General features: G+C 44.9%; 1 protein-coding gene across 6 annotated transcripts in view; it reads right to left on the bottom strand.

Moving 5' to 3' along the window:
* Positions 1-14,943, bottom strand: part of bent (projectin protein bent) — a 61,965-nt gene extending 47,022 nt beyond the window's left edge. For 4 of the 6 annotated variants that reach the window (XM_076538296.1, XM_076538292.1, XM_076538293.1 and 1 more), the window contains exons 1-22: positions 14,539-14,943; positions 9,827-10,364; positions 9,323-9,347; positions 7,365-7,527; positions 7,137-7,278; positions 5,450-5,585; positions 5,014-5,217; positions 4,453-4,754; positions 3,633-3,850; positions 3,157-3,562; positions 2,904-3,076; positions 2,651-2,821; positions 2,480-2,559; positions 2,235-2,400; positions 1,837-2,022; positions 1,450-1,500; positions 1,170-1,187; positions 618-665; positions 463-519; positions 339-374; positions 209-262; positions 81-137 (exon numbers count right to left, since the gene is read on the bottom strand). In XM_076538296.1, the coding sequence (XP_076394411.1) occupies positions 81-137; positions 209-262; positions 339-374; positions 463-519; positions 618-665; positions 1,170-1,187; positions 1,450-1,500; positions 1,837-2,022; positions 2,235-2,400; positions 2,480-2,559; positions 2,651-2,821; positions 2,904-3,076; positions 3,157-3,562; positions 3,633-3,850; positions 4,453-4,754; positions 5,014-5,217; positions 5,450-5,585; positions 7,137-7,278; positions 7,365-7,527; positions 9,323-9,347; positions 9,827-10,139 (3,006 nt within the window). In that variant the 5' untranslated portion in view covers positions 10,140-10,364; positions 14,539-14,943. Of the gene's footprint in view, positions 1-80; positions 138-208; positions 263-338; positions 375-462; positions 520-617; positions 666-1,169; positions 1,188-1,449; positions 1,501-1,836; positions 2,023-2,234; positions 2,401-2,479; positions 2,560-2,650; positions 2,822-2,903; positions 3,077-3,156; positions 3,563-3,632; positions 3,857-4,452; positions 4,755-5,013; positions 5,218-5,449; positions 5,586-7,136; positions 7,279-7,364; positions 7,528-9,322; positions 9,348-9,535; positions 9,558-9,826; positions 10,365-14,538 lie in introns of all 6 variants that reach the window. The other 2 variants (XM_076538291.1, XM_076538295.1) reach the window with 2 other exon arrangements.
* Positions 14,944-16,683: the final 1,740 nt, after the last annotated feature.

The raw sequence follows: 16,683 nt of genomic DNA, 5'->3' as shown, positions 1-16,683 counted from the left end.
ACCGAATCGTGTATCGCAGCTAGAGTTGTGAGTCGTTTGAATGTATTTAACAAATAAGCGAACATAAAGTGAAACGTTACCTTTTCTTCGGTGGATACCAGCGAGCTTCTTCGACTCTCTGTTCGTAATTCTTCCACCTGTAACAAAAATTAAACCAAAAAATAATCGATACGATTTCCCACTTCGTTCTTCGATTTTCGAAACTTACCCTACTGATAGACTGTTTACGAGCTACCGTTTTCTCTGCTTTCAACGAAGCTTCCTGAAATCGAACAAACGAACAAGTATTAAGCATCGAAAAGAACGTTAAGAATCCGAATCGAGTTTTATATTGTTACCTCCTTCTTTTCTTCCGCCTTTTTCACGATCTTTTTCTGCGAAGATAAATTTTGTTCGTATAAAAAATTTTGGATATTTGCTTTTAATACGATCAAACATTTCTAAAACGCGAATCATTATTACCTTTTCTGCTTCCTTCTTTTCTTCGATTTTCTCTTCGACCTTTTCTTCCGGTTTCTTCTACGCAGGAAAATAAAAGAAATACAGAGTTTAGATGAAATATAATTATCTCGTCGGAATAATTGTCCCGCATTTGAAATAGAATTATACACCTTTACCTTCAACGATTTTCTCGCTTCAACGTTATTTGCAATTTCTTCTTCCTTCTGTACGCGTTATAAAAAGAACAGAATATGAATAAACGTGATCAATTTTCAGTAGACACTCATGCAAAGCTCAAGCTTCTAAACTACGAACAGAAAGCAAACCATGCTCTAAACTAAAAGCTAAACGGAAATTAAAATTTGCGAGGTAAATAGCCCAGCTTCTAAGGAGAGGATAATAAAAATGAACGTAAAAGCAGTTTGATGTTTAAATATCGTATAGCGTGTAAATGAAGTATGAGCGTATAGGGATTTCGCATAAATCATAAAGTAGCAGCGTAGACATTTTAACGCAACGCGAGTAATCAGTCGCTGAAACAAATTCATAGATCGGTTAATGCAGAGAGTTTGAGCATTAATAAAGCTGAAAAGATACGATAATTATTTTAGAGGAATGAGCGATTAAATCTGTCTGTACCGGTTCGCAATGCAATTGGAAGAAAAAATCGACCGAATCGATTCGAGCGCATACTTTGTGAAATTCGAACATTCGAGCCAGTCACTCACCTGAATAACTTCCAATTTCTGAAACAAAGAAACCAACAATCGAATTAGTGCTCGATACCGACTGAACAATCAGTATTTTTTAAATGCGATACAATAACTTTTCGAACGAATACAAATAAAACGATGAGACACAAATGTAACGATCACAGGGAGCGAGCAAAAGGTAATTGCCGTACTTGGATTTGTATTTCATATTTACGGAGTTATAAAATTTATCCGGACCATTTCGAAAAAAAATTCTGCTCCTTTCATACGGAATTAACAAAAAAATCATGTTTACCTTCTTGGTAGCAGGTTTGTCGATACCGTTTGGTCTGTTGTCGAGTATATCCTTGAAAAAAATGAAAGAAAAAAAAATATTGATAAACCGTTCGACGATTTGAAAAAACGATTATCCATCGTAAAAAATAGAGGACGAAGATAACTCCCGGATCCTTGGAGGCTTCGGCGAAAAATCGACAAAAGTGTGTACATATGTACGTGTAAACGAATATGGACAGCCAATGTATTGTTAGAATAGCGCGACGGGTGTATCGTATCGAGGATGATAAGATAAAGCGTTAATTATGGATATTTACACGGTTGAAAAACAAACGAGCAAATATAGCGAATAGAGGAAGCGGCTTTTCGTAGCAAAGTTTCTAACGCTGGCAACGATATTCGCTACCTTCTCTTCCTTCTTTTCTTCTTTCTTCTCTGCCTTCTTCTCCTCTTTCTTCTCTACCTTTTTCTCTTCTTTCTTCTCTTCCTTCTTCTCTTCTTTCTTCTCCTCTTTCTTTTCCTCCTCCTCTTTCTTTTCGACCTTCTTCTTCTTCTTTTCTTCCTCTTCTTCCTCTTTCTTCTCTTCCTTCTTCTACAATACGGACAAGGAATTGCATGCAACATTTAAGGGCACTTACAGACAACGATTGCCAACGTCTCTTTCAAGGTCAACTTGGATACCGATACCGTAATCTTATCGATGGCATCGAGAATCGTGGAAAAGGGATACGATTCGACGACACAACGTACAGGGGAGTGTAGGTAACGTCGAATTTGATTACCGATCGTATTCGAGTATCTTACCTTGACAACCAGCCGGGCAGACGACTCGTCCTGGCCGTATTCGTTGCTGACAACGACTTTGTAAGTTCCAGAGAACGAAGTGGAAGCAGACGTGATGTTCAGTTTCATGTCGGTGCCGTTGAAAGATATCATAATGTCTTTGGAAGCTTTTACTACCGTGGAATCTCTATAAACATCGCGCGTACGTAGATAGATTTAGCGGCAGAGTGATTAAGAACGAAAATAAATTAAAACGATTCGCTTACTTGTACCAGGTGATGGTTACTTTACGGTCCTGTTTCGAGAGGCTCGCGACCAGTTCGATCGATTTACCTTCCTCGATCGTCTGAAACGGATAATACGTGATCGTTTTCGAACGAATGATCGCGATCGATAAGAGGTCGAGAACGAGTTAAAAAGAAAAGAAACATATTCACCGCTGATTTCAAACCGGACGCTATCTTCGGTTTTTCTCCTTCTTCCATAATTTCCGTAACTTCCACAACCTGTGACGTCGCTTCTCCTTTCTCGTTGCGAGCTACTAACTTGTAAATACCTTTGTCGGCAGACGACACTTGTTCGATTTCTAATTTAACGGCAAATTCTCCCTGCAAACGAAAGAATACGATAAAGCCCGTTCGTCGGACGTTCAGAGACCGAAACTAGACGACGGTCAGCCGTAACACGGACCTCTTTCACTTGCTCGACGTGCACTTTGTGCCTGCTGTCCTCCTTCACGGCTTGCGTTTCTTTGAACCAGGTGCAGTCTGGCGTGAATTTCGAAAGAACGTGACACTCGACTATAACCGTTTTCTTCTTCACGATTTTTACCACTTTTGGTTTTTCTTTGATCACGGGTATAACTGAGGAAGAAACATTGGCGACGTTAAGCGTTTAAAACGACGGTAAAAAAAAGAAACAAAGATCGAAAATATAAACTCACTTTCAACGTTAAGCGTAAGGTTGGCGTTTAGTTCTCCAAGAGCGTTTTTGATGTTGCATTTGTAAAGTCCCGAATCTTCCGGACCAGGATCGCTCAGAGACAGTTTAATATAATAGATATCTTCCTTTTCTTGAACGATACTGATCGAGATCTTCGAAGATTGTTTCACCACCGCACCCGCGTGAGTCCATACGATTTCTGGTTTTGGATTCGCCTTCACCTTGCAATCCATTATCACTAATTTACCCTGATTCTGAGACTGAATACGCGGCTTCTCGACGAACGTCGGCCCGTCTCCTTCCGGTTCTGGTTCAGCCTCGATATTCAGGTTCAAGTTCGCGTTGCTCTCGCCGTATTCGTTTTGCACGTGACACCTATAAGTGCCACCGTCCGGTGCCGAAGGGTCCTGCAATCAACGTTAACGGAACATTCAGACTTTGATCGTCGCGTAGATTTTCGTCCGAACGCATCGTCACCTTAATTTCCATGATCAATTCGTAAACGTCTTCTTCCACGGTCTTCGTCTTGATCGAGATCTTGGAGGATTCCTTGACGACGTTGGTCCCACGGAACCACGTAACTTCGGGCTTTGGATTGGCCTTGCACTTGCATTTCATCGTGATCAAGGTACCGGTTTCGTTCGGAATGATGCGGGGTTTCTCGACGAACGTCGGCGCGAAACCAGGTCCTTCTTCTGCGTCTTGGAAAGATCCACGGTTAGGCAGAAATCGCGAGTAAACGTTGATTCGGTTCGATTTACGCGATGTTTTTCTATTTACACGAATTCGAGTAGCGTTTTCGTGTTAGCTCGACGATGTTAGTTTTCTACGCACGAATAACCTTGACCGAATTCGTTCGTACGTACGAAATTCGGGTCAGGTAGCGCGTGTTAAGAAGCGAGAAGAGAGAAAGACTCCACGATTAGTCAGCGACATCGCAACGTGAACTTACCTGATTAAAAGAATGACGCGGAAAACTATCGAAAAGTAACGCTATTTGCAACTGTAATTCTATACGAGAGAATCTATATTCTTCCGAGATATTGTTTCGAACAGTTCCTGTCGAGAGAACGTGCTAGGAAAAGAGAAAAAAGGGGTGTTTGCGCGGAACCTCTCATTGGTCTCTTCGTCGAGTTTCAACGCGTTATGTGTATGCATGAATAAATACGGTCGACGGTTCGATCGAGCACGATAGATAAAACTCGAGTTAATATACAGATTGGTATATTAGCAACAGCGAGAAAGAAGAGACCAACGAGACGCGTCGTTTCTTTCGGTCGCACGGAACAGGACTTGCCTTGGAAATTGAGGGAGATGTTGGCGTTACTCTCGCCAAAGTTGTTAAACGCGTTGCATCGATAATTTCCACCATCGGCCTTGGTCGGATTCGAAATCTCGAGCGTGAGCAAGTAAGTGTCCTTGCCGGTCGCCTTGCGTGACATCTTGACGCGTTTGCTGTCGCTGATCGACTTCTGACCCTGATACCAGGTTATGTCCGGGACCGGGTGAGCTTCCAGGATACACTCCATGATCAGAACGTCTCCTTCTTGACGGATCGTTGGCTTCTTCGGGAAACGAGGCGGCTTACCGTCCGGTATTCTGCGTAAATCGACTATTGAAACACTCGGTTTCCGTTTGCCGTCGCGCGAACGTTCGATCTGCATCGAATCTGTTCGTTCGTTCGAGATGTACGCGCGCTCGTCGCGTCGCTGACGAATATTCCGCTAACGTTCGAGACTGAGTCTCGAGAATCGGGGTTTAAAAAAAAAAAACGAGATAAAGAAAACGGGAAGAAAAGTGGATATTTCAGCGACGCGAGAAGCAGCCGCTTCTCGAGACGAATACCAGCGATGCATACTTCAATTTATCGCCCCCCTCGAAGTTGAGATTAATCGTTGCGACTCCCTGGCCATGCTTGTTCTTCGCGACCGCTCTGTACTCGCCCGCGTCTCCCTTCGCCACGTTGTCTATCCTTAATCTCGCCAGATGATACAACTTCTGATCGAGTTCCAGCGACATGCCGAATCTTCCTCCTTCCTTCACCTCCTCGGTACCGTGATACCTAGTTCGCGTAAACGAGAAATCGTGCTGCATGCTGATTACGTTCCAAAAGGTACACGATTTCCGGAAGTACGCGACAACGAACGAACGAAAGGTCTGTTTGTCGGTGTCGTGTTGTGGCGGTGAAACCGAACACGGCCGAAGAAGGGAAATTAAGGACATTTGTACGTAGAGTACGGCCGGTGATGTTCGAGCGTACTTCCGTCGTGATAGGGTCGTGCACGGTATCTTACCACTTGACACTCGGTTTCGGATCGCCGACTAGTCGACATTCGAAGGTGATGGTGTTACCGTCGTCCGATTGCCTGATCACTGGTCGTTCGGTGAATGTCGGTTTAATACCGTCCTCCGGTACGGGTGCCTCGTCGCCTGTGTTCGACACAAACGATCCATGTGTCCAATATCTCTTAACACGATATCTTTAACGCTTAATCCCTTCGCATCCTTATCGTCGTGTCGCTGCGTCGAAGAACGCTTTTCGTTTTCTTTTTTTAATCGTATTCATTGACCTGGTTGCGGAAGGTTTAAGCCCTTCGATCCAAGGTCAGAGTCACGTATCGATTCGAGATTGCCTATTCCCCCTCGAGGTTGTTACGCAAACGCCTACGAACGGAGAACATCGCCAACGGCAACGATGTCCTTCGCGGTTCTCCATCGGTTCGTCTCGTGATCGCACCGTCCGCGTAAAACGCACCAAACATCTATGATCTGCCCGTCCAACCGACATCTCCTAACTTAGGTTGCTTTCGTTTTATCGATAGACCGTGTTTCGCCTACCTTTTGTCCGATAAAACTTCCGTCTACGTTTTTACTGTATTTTGTACCGTTGCGACGCATAAAAGCTTACGGACACTTATCACTCGTGTAACGTCTTTAGTAAATGCAACGATTGGTTAAGCGAGTTAAACGAGTAATCAAAGTACGCTCGTAGCGTGATTAACGATCACGTTCTTTTAGTAGATTCGAATTAATCGGTAAATCGTCAAACACAGATATAAATTACTCGTACAAATCACGCGATTAACGTTGCGTCGTTGTGTTACGCGAAAACGAACAGAAGAAAAATGTATATGTATGTTTGTATGTACGTGAGATCGTAGCAACCTAACGAAGCGTCAGCGTAAGGCCGATTTTCATTCCATCCTTCGATCCGATCAGTCCATCCTCGACGGTTACGGATAAGAATATCGATATCTGGAGCGCGCGCAACGTCGTACGAGAAACGAGGTTGCGCGTGTTCGATGTATCGGTATTCTTTTTAAATAACTCCCTACGGTGAAGGATTTTGTCAATTCGGATCGGATACGTGGAATGTCAATCGAAATTAATACGTAATTGAAGCAGCGTTTCGTTACAGATTGATTAGACGTTGATCTGCGATCTACTCTTCGTTGTTCGTCGAAGAATCAACCGGGCTGTATATCGTCGCTCCGTCGAGCCGACAATCGATACGTGCTCATTGCTCGACCGAGATAAACTATTAAAAAATAAATGTGTGCACGGATGGAGACAGAATATTGGAGGAGAAAAAAAAGAAAACAGATGGACGAACTGATAAAAAATAAATAATAAAACAACGAAAAGAGGAGAACAAGACACATAGTAGGTGATAGAGAAACGTGAAAAGAAATCATAGACTTAGAAGCAAAGATAAAGAGAGGATCATCGATATACATCCCGAATGAGCGAAGGCGATGAAAACAAAGAAACTGAAAGGTGAATTACGTTAGGGACGTTAGAATTTACATTTGCTCCGAATTACTTTCTAAAGATACGCGTTAATTGCACCGAATCGACGAATGGAATTTTTCCATTTTTCGGTGAAAACGAAGCGTCGCCGAACAAATGTAAACTCCACGTTCGATGTTTAGATACGTAATGAACAACGATAGATTCTACCGTTCCTTCGTTGATACTTACTGTCGAAATTTAAGGAAATAGTAGCGTTAGATTCGCCGAGCTCGTTTTTCGCGGTGACCTTATATTTGCCAGCATCCTCAACGGTCACATTTTTTATTTCCAAAGTCGCGAAATACGAGTGACCATCTTTGTCGACGGTGAGCTGAAATCGTTATCGTTGATCGATGAAAATGGAGAGAGTAAAAATAAAGCCCGTGAGTATACGTATACGCGGTTCGAAGAGCTAACCTTGTGCCTCGGTGAATCTTTGACCATATTTCCATCGTGAAACCACGTAACCTTTGGCGTGGGATCGGCTGTGATGCGACATTCGAAAAGTAGTCGTTTACCGTCGTCTTCTTGTCTGATAGCAGGCTTTTTCGCAAAAGTTGGCGCGATACCATCGATTTGTCTGCAAATGCCGATCAACGGTTAATGATTTCGCGGCTTCGTTCGCGGCGTTTCAATTTCCGCCGCGCCGTAACGAGATACACGGCAAACGTTCAAACTCCTTGTTAATTCGTGAACATCACTCGTGGTATCACACGTCACGCGTACAAACGATTATCAAAGTTTGTTTCGTTAAATGGACGAACGACGACGTTGAGCAACGGTACGATCGTTCGGTGGAACAGGTCGATGGTTGATCGGACAAAGGTAAAAGAGGCTTTGGCAACGAGCGTTTAGCTTCAAGATTTATCGTAATTTTCTCGAAACGGTGCCAGAAATAACTTTTGTTTTCTTTGGACGATGAGTCTAGGAAATAGAGAGTATCGTATCAAGGAGCCGTTGTTAACTACGAGGAAGCGAACGTTAATGGCTCGTATTAGAAACACTCGAGCTACTTGCTTCGAGTCGTTTTAACGTGCAAGTTCAACGTCCTAATTTCGTTGAACGTTCAACGTAGGACGCTTAGCGCGTTCACTGCCACGATGAACGTCCATCCGTTTTTTCTCGAATTTTCTCTTATCTTTCGCTGACAATATGGCAGGGCAGCGAACGTTAATCGGAACGTTCCTCGCGAAACGTAGCTACTCGGGGCATTCTTGGCTACTTTGTAAGCGACGAATTTACCGCGGATACTCGAGAAAAGCGAGAAAGGGAAACGGGAAACGGAATGGATCGTTTCGAACTTGGAAACCTACAAAGATCGCGCGAGAGGAAAGAAGAACGGCCGACACGAGGAACTAACTTTAGCGAAGAAGTAGGCTGCAGCTGTTTTCTTCGACTCCCGACGGTGTACACTCGATTAGTCGATTCGTCACGATTAGTCGAATCACGGTACGTCCTCGTTCTTGCTCCCAACGTTTCGCACGCAAAAATTCTTTTCGAAGAATCGCGCCTTCTTTCTCCGGCCCGACTTTTATGTATTTTTCTTTCGAACGTCGATTTATGACAGCGGATTCGAGGTAAGAGATGGAAAATGACGTCGCTATTTGGAAACGGCGAAGGCTCGCGTTACTTTTAGAAATTCACGGGAATCGCGTGTCCGTCGAACCGATCCGAAAATATAACGTCTCGACGGTCGTCCCGGAGACTTTCGAGCCGATTTACCGTGCGAATCGCGAACTATCGTTCGACAGGAATCGCCGTATGCGAACCAACGCAGCGAATCGCTACAGGAACACGTAGAAACATTCGTTAACGGAGAAATTGAAGAACGAACGAGTCGAAGAATAGACGTGGCGCGTTCCTCGAGCAAACGTCGTTGGTTCGAAGATTGGCTAGAATGAAAATAGAGAAGGAGATGTTCTCTCTCGTGGCTATTTCCACGTCGACCAGTCAGACACTGATGCGTGGGCAGAAGAAGAAAACTGAGCGATCGGAGCTGAGTTAGAAGCTGTCGGGCATAGCTGTCGGTTTCTCTTATCGGACGCGCGCGCGTGCACGCGCGAACGCGCCCAAAAATAGCGAGCATTCCGCGACGAATATTTTTAGCCGGTCGCACTTGATGCTCGTCTAAACATTATCGATGAAACCACTCGTTGCGCTATGCTCGTCCTTTCTACCTTTTCTCCTTGGACAGCGACGCGAAAGTTCGAGCGGAAAAATTCGTCGCGGTGATCGCGTTACGCCTGTTCCTCTTTTTCCTTCGTCTGATCGATAATAATGTTAGCGGGGTAACCAAATCAAATTTTCAAACGGACAAAACAACGTCGAACACAGGATTGGGGAGATATTCGCGGGAAATGGAGCAAGCGACTCACCCTTCTCTGTCTGGTTCTTCCGCAGCTAAAACCATACAGAAAAATAAAAAGATACGGTGAGCGAAGCGAACGAAAAATAATAGGCGCTTGTATTAAAAAGAAAAAAAAAACGAAAAATATATGCACGAGAAGCGTTAAAGGAAAAGAAGCGATAGTAGAGCCTGGAGAAGCGACAAACTGTTACGTTTCGAAGCTTAAGATCGTCGGACTTACTTCTCTCTAGGCTCATCGACAGCTGGAAAATAATGAAATTTTATTTCGATCCGTTCGAACGTGTTTCGAGCGAGGAATACTTAAGCGGTCTTAACGAAACGGGAACGGTATTTCGATTTAAGGCATCGGACGAGGTCCGTGACCGGTAACGGAAGGGTCAAGAACGTTAACGCGACAATTGGCACTGGTAGAAACTGCAGTGCCTACTACAATACTTGTTCGTTTACGCGAATTTCGACAGGGTTGCTTTTAAATGAATTAAATATGAGAAACAACATGGAGGATACTCACGGCTGAAGTTGAGATTAATCGAAGCCGCGACCTCGCCCATCTTGTTCTTGGCCTTGACCTTGTACAGTCCCGCGTCGGTCTCGATAACGTCGTCGAGCTCCAGGACGACGAGAAACTTGTTCGTCCCGATGCTCTGCATCTTGAAGTTGGTCCTAGCATCTTGGCTGAGTTCGGTTTCGCCACGATACCAGGATATCTCGGGTTTCGGCGAACTGATCAACTGACACTCGAATATCAGCCGGTTCCCGTCGTCCTCTTGCCGAAGTTGCGGCTTCTGGGTGAAGCTCGGCGCGAAATCGTCGGCGACCCCCATGGTGTCGGGCCGCCTTCGCACCGCTCTTTACCGCCAAATTAACGGGTGGCGCGCCACCCTAACCCTTTCGAACTCGATAACTCTTCCGCTGCTCTTCTTTTCCCTTCTCTTTCGGAAGAAAATCTGTTCGATCCTTTCGAAAGCGGTTCAAACGGCGCCGACCCGCGGCACCATCCAACCTATCTTCTCTACCTCGCTCCTTGTTTCTCTGGATCCTCTCCGAACCTACGGTTCAACGATCGTTTCTTTCAGGTCGAACCATTTCGCTGCGTCGTTCCTTTCGAACTCGGTTTCTTTACACTCTCTGCCAAATTAGTAGAATTCAACGCGTCGACGATTAATCGAGGGAGACGTACGGTTGGACGATCGCGTTTCCGATTTTAAAGTCGCGGCTAACACGAGCTCGATATGTTATTCGAACCGATATACATATATTAACGACTAACAAATTCAAAATAGACCTTTACATAACTCCACGAGGATAGTGCCCGCGAAATCTATACTTGTCCGATGTTTTAATTTTAATAGCTGTCGTATCGATCGATGTCGATGATCGACGGATCGAGGATCGATCATAGGGAATCGTTTCATCGAACGGGAGTGACCTCGAAGCGACGGAAAAATGCCTGACCAATGAGTGGAGAACGAGAAAGCGATATCTACACGTTTTCGTGGAATTTATGGTTCCAAGCATATTTTCCCCAAGATATCCAAGGCCGAATTATGACGTAACATCTCTATTATTAATGTGGCTCTTGGCTCGAAAATAGGTGAACCAGTTATCTTGGTAATCGGTTATTATGCTTGGCATTTGATCATCGAAACGTGAACGTGCGTTCCGCGATTAAGCTCGTCAGCCTATCAAACGTTTCGACCAAATTTCCAAAGAGATTACGAGATTTTTACGAGGAATTATCCACGAAGATGAACGACCCAGCGGAAACGCGTAACGTTATCTTTGATGCCACGCGTCACTACGTTTTCGATTCCGATCACGGACGTGTCAACAATTTTCACGGATAACTCTCTGTTGACCGCGAGAATGTTAGGACGATAGTCCGAAATTTGAAATCTAAGCAAAGCCGATTCGACGGATTCGAAGCAAAGCAGACCGAATGGGTGAAGCGTTACAACGTCAGCGGTAAGACTTGGCAACGAGCCTCGAAACATTCCTGAGATTGTTGTCGCTGCGTAACGACCGTTCTTATTCGAATCCTTTCCTTCGTTTCGTCTTCGTGCGCCTCAATGTCCGTTGTTGTTTCGTCGCACAGTTTCGCTATCCGCGATTCAAACGATTCTTAACATGGACCGAAATCGTTCCCGAACAGTCGAATACGCTCAACTAGCGGATCTCGAAAGAGAAAACGAATAGTTAAAATACGAATAGTTAAAGGTAACGCGTTTAACTTTGGTCGTCGGTGCAACAATTATATGGTCGATGACCTCGATTTTCGCTATACGGAACTAAAGTTCGAGTAGACCTTTCGAAACGGCAAGTTCTTTGCTCTTTGTTCGAGATACACTTTTGACAGGATAGGTTTACTCGTGCCAAGCGAAGAAGGGAATGACCGAAGATCGAAAGGGACGTTCGGGAACGAGATATCGCGCCACGATCCAATTATCGTTTCGAATGTAGGCTTTTACCAAACTGCGAGTAAAAAAGGTCGTCTCGATCCTTCGAACCTGGACACGTAACACGACTAACAGGCAGCGAGAGGAATAAATGTAATTATTAGGAGCAACGATCGTGGACAAACCTATGGTGGGCAGGCATCAATTTTGAAACTCTGATCGATCGAACGAAGGATGCCATGCATTTCGATTCGATGAAACCTTTGGCAATCACCTAGATAGCGGCTGGTGGCTGTTCCTATTAAAAATAGCCGAACCGAGTACCCATTTTTATGAACGAAGGGCAACGAACGCAACCGTCGCGAAGATTCGCACCGATACGCGACGGTGCGAAAGAGGTTCTCGAAACGAGATGTACGGAGACGTAGCTTTCGAAAGAGCACCGTCGAGATTAACGAGCGAACAGGTGTTCTCGGAGTAAGCGCCCCACCGTCTCAATATTTTCGGTTGTCGCGTACAAACGACAGCTACGACGACTTGGCATAATTTTATTGTCCTCCCGCGATGATAATATATACGATGACAGGTTGACCTAATAACAAGTAGCACCGATGCGTGCGTAGTTATAAAAGGAATGGAATGAATGAAGCACCGTTTAGTAACGACGAGACGAAAATATCTTTCGCGAACGATGTCGCGATGAGAAGGCGCTGATAAGCATGTATTGCGACAAAGATTGCTAGTCTAATTATCGCTCGGCTCGGTTGTTGGGTCAGCGATCGAAACGTCGAAGACGGATCGTCCGATTTTCCTATCTACGCGCGACGCTTCGAGATCACGATTCTTTCTAGAAACATCTCGTCGCTGGATAATCGTTGATTTTAAGGGTAACCTGCCTGTCCTCGAAGTTGTCGTAATTCACGGTTATTTCTGTAAAAATGAATCGGTGCAGCGTTAAAATTAAAAGATAACCGACGCGTGTCGGTCGAGTTAACCGCTTTGGAGGGGAGGCTCGAAACGAAACGGTAAGAATGCGAGAGAGACTCGGAAACCGTGGTGGATCGATCACGAGGAAATGATTCACGTCTCGAATTGCAGCTACGGGAAAAGAATATTAGGTCATCGGTGAAACGAATACCGAGATAAACTTACCCGACCGTACTAAATTCGACCTAGAAGTTATAATTATTAGTCGAGGGGCATGCGTTCCGTCGCACGCTTCTTCTCTCTATACTACTGTTTTCTCGGCGTGGCTATCCTCGCAACGTCTATTTTCGTGAACTGACTCAAATCCACGTTAACGCGTAAACCGTCGAAATCTTATACCCTGGCTGCATCGATTTACTTCGAAAGACGACGCAACAATCTGTATTTCGAAACTCGAACGACGTCGATTTATTCGCTTCGACCTGCCTACGCGGAACCGTTCATCGTCTCGACACAACTGCCTACGACCGAAAATGCAATGGGGTGACTACCGTCTAAAGAGCTAAAAAAAGAAAACGAGTCGAACGATGCAAGTACGAAAGCTAGCTTCGAAACAATAAATTAGTCATTCATCGTGCTAATTTCGACTACAAAGTCTTCGACGATCAACAGGTGTAATTTTCTGGTTGGCTGACCATGAAGTAGATCTATAAATATCGTTGAAACCCAAGTACATCGAGCGAAAGATCGGACAAGAATTTTTGTCCCGTCGAACCTGTTACTATCGCGCGTCAGCTAACGAGGACCGACTCGATGCAACGATTCAACTTTCTCCGATAAAATTTCTTCTCTCCTATTCGATCTGACGCGTTCCAACTATCCGCCTTTCGAGACCGAAATGCGGAATCACGATGCAAACGGCGGATCCGCGAATCGAAGAAACGCGGACAGAAGTTAAGAAAACGTGGTGAGAAAAGATGGACGAAACATCGAACGGAACGACGACCGTTTCTCCTCGCGTTACGCTTTTCTAAAAATAAACGGACTTCGAGCCTAGATACCTAGATAGTAGTCTACGAATAGTTCCCGGTGGTTGGATGCAACGAGACTCGTGGCGATTAGTCACGACGCCGCTAAACGATAGTTTCGACTATTAACTAGAAGAGTCGTTAAAGATCCTCCGCTCGTTTACGATGTTTTGTTCCTAATCTATCGTTCGCGACATTGCACTCGGATCGAAACACGTGTCAAGGTCGTCGCTTTGACCGTCCTCGTTTTTCGAATTCTCGTCCTTAACGCGTTTCGATTCCATAATCGCGCACGAAAAGTTACAGCGAAAGGTAGGACGCGTTCACCGACGCAGTAGAAAGAGTCGTGTTTGCTCCGACACGAACCGAAACGTATTACCCTCGTTCGAATTAAGTATCTTATCGTTAGCACCGATCACTCTTAACCTTCGCGATAGTCGACGCGTTGACTCGAAAATCTTCTTCGACCTTTCTCGCTCTATTAACTCGAGAGAGACTTCTCTCCTATAACTGTAGGCAATAAAGTATGGAGGATCGCGCACAAAAATCGACGAATTGTCCAAGCGAATAAAAGCAAGTTACGCACCGTTCTGATCCAAATTATATCTCCAAGGGATATACGAACGAGGCTGGCAGTTGGTCGTGTGCTCACGGAACGATACGTAAAACACTTTGAAACACTTGAAGCACCAGAAGCACCCGCGATTCACCGTAGATCAAATATAAAGAAATGACGACGCGACGCGTAAAATAGAGGCAGAGAGAGAGAGAGAGAGAGAGCGTAAAGGGCACACTGTACTTCCATCCATTCTCGCTCGCTCGTATATCCTTCCTCGATCAAACATCCAGCCTGTCAAAACAGGGAAACTTACTTGAAGCGAGCCGTTAGGTATCCAAAATAGAAATTCAGTCGGTACGATGGTGCGCGTAATCCGTGTGTCCGTTGATTACTGCCACCCTCGATGGGTAGAAATCGGTCAAGTTCGCGGCTGTTTTTCCGCGAGATGCGCGCACTTTGATTCTCGATTTGGTCTCGTAAGAGGCAAAAGAAAGAGAAAAGAAGCGAAAAGGAAAAAAATATATATAGAATGAAATTTCAATGTTCGATCGTCTTCGTCTTCGTCGTCGTCGTCGTCGTCACTGTGTGGTCGTCGCTCCGTTTAAACAGTTTATCTTGTTCGTTTGGCCCTGTCTTTTGTCTCTTCTTTCTCCTTTTATACGGAGCGCCTGTCTTGGCCGTCCCAATCACCGGGGCCCCGCGCGCCAACTAACCGCACGAAATATCGTCGTGACACCTCGACGTCGACGCCGACGCCGACGCCGACACCGACGCCGCTGCCGATAGCACCGTTTCTGCGCACGCGCTACGCCACGTTGCACCTCTTCCCGAAACGACCAACCCCCTTGTCGCAACCCTTTCGCTCTACTATTCTCCACGCCTACGCGTTCGAGTTTCGCGGTTGGCTTCCAACACCGATATCCTTCCAATCCTGCGCGACTTTTTATCCTTCCTGGACTCGCGACCCCATTTACGCACGACTAACCGACTGCGCGCTACCAAAGCTCCACCCTCCTCTTCTACCTACCGATTCCTGCCGTTTGATATTGAACTTGAAACCGAACTAATTAACTCGTCAACTTTTCTGCTACGTCCATTCGAACGTGATTCCTTGGATACGAAAAATCGCTTATCATTAGTTATTGACGATACTCTAACGCTTCGCGAGCCATTCTTTGATTTGCTATTTTTAGAATGCTTACTTTGTAAACAGTTGGATCGACGTTTCTTTATTTGGTTTTCAAGTTCAAGCGTCCTTCGTACGAGAGAAAACGAATCGCGCGAAATGACAATGAAAGATAAAATTAGCATAATAATCGATGGTAAGCATTCTTATAGCAGATTAATTACCGTTGCACTTAATTTAGTCGAATGACGATACGTAGGAGAAGTCAGCGTGCAGGAATTTTACGTTGACGTCCTCGAATCGAAATTAGAACATCGAATGACGAACTAGCATAACTTTTTATATTATTCGATCGTACTCGAACAAGAGTTTCGAGATAAAAAGAAAGTATCGGGCTTTTCGAATTTGGCTGTCCATTTGCCAAATCGGTTCGAGAACAACTCGGTGGATAGCCAACGACGTAAGCGAAACTCGTGCGTCTCGTTCGCGTAATATTCATGATAACGATCCGATAGTCGAGATCGGAAGATCGAGAGAAGGAAAGGGGTTTAAATATTTCGTTTGTTTCACGATGTTTTTTTTTAACGATTCGATCGCCGTTAAACTGATTCGTCGAACAAAAAGTAAATACATATCAACGACGGCAGGAAATAGAACACCGTGAGATGAAAAAGTGGGTCTTGGCCAACATTCCCGACGAAAATAAGTTTTTCGATCGCATCGATGATTTCGACGAGCGTTCGGCTGTTTTTTTTCCTCTCGGAGTTATGTCGTCGCGCACACGTATGCATATAGCTTCACGGATAATAGCTTTTAATTCGTGAGCCGTCAGGTTCGCGACAACCCTTAACTTTGGGAGATATTCAAATTTCGCCGAGACGTTTCTGGCCGTGTATCAAAAGTCTGAGCGAGTACATCGTATCGATATCTGTTCGAATTCCTTGTCATTCTCGTCTGACTAATATCGTTGATATTCGACTTCCTTCCTTGTTTGTGAAACATCGACATCGAAAGAGAAAAAATATCGCGAGACCTCTGATCGCGCGGTTGAACGGTTGCAGAAATCGCTACGCGAGATTAAATAGCCTATCGATGAATCGATGTTCGATGGTTCGAGTTAGAATACGTTCTGTTCCGTACGAGCAATAAACGAGACATCGCGCGAAAGATAAAGAGGAAGAAACAATCTCGAGAGAGAAATCGCGCACGCGGTGCCGAGATACGAGTCTTTCTCGGTTCTGGCAAGCAGAACACTTTTCTAAATATACGCGATCGCCCCTCACCGCTGAATCTATCTTTGCGTATTAGAATCTATACCTAACGACCCGAACG

Source organism: Megachile rotundata, chromosome 12, assembly GCF_050947335.1.
Source record: "Megachile rotundata isolate GNS110a chromosome 12, iyMegRotu1, whole genome shotgun sequence".
Taxonomy (NCBI): domain Eukaryota; kingdom Metazoa; phylum Arthropoda; class Insecta; order Hymenoptera; family Megachilidae; genus Megachile; species Megachile rotundata.
This window is presented reverse-complemented; position numbering and strand designations above follow the sequence as displayed.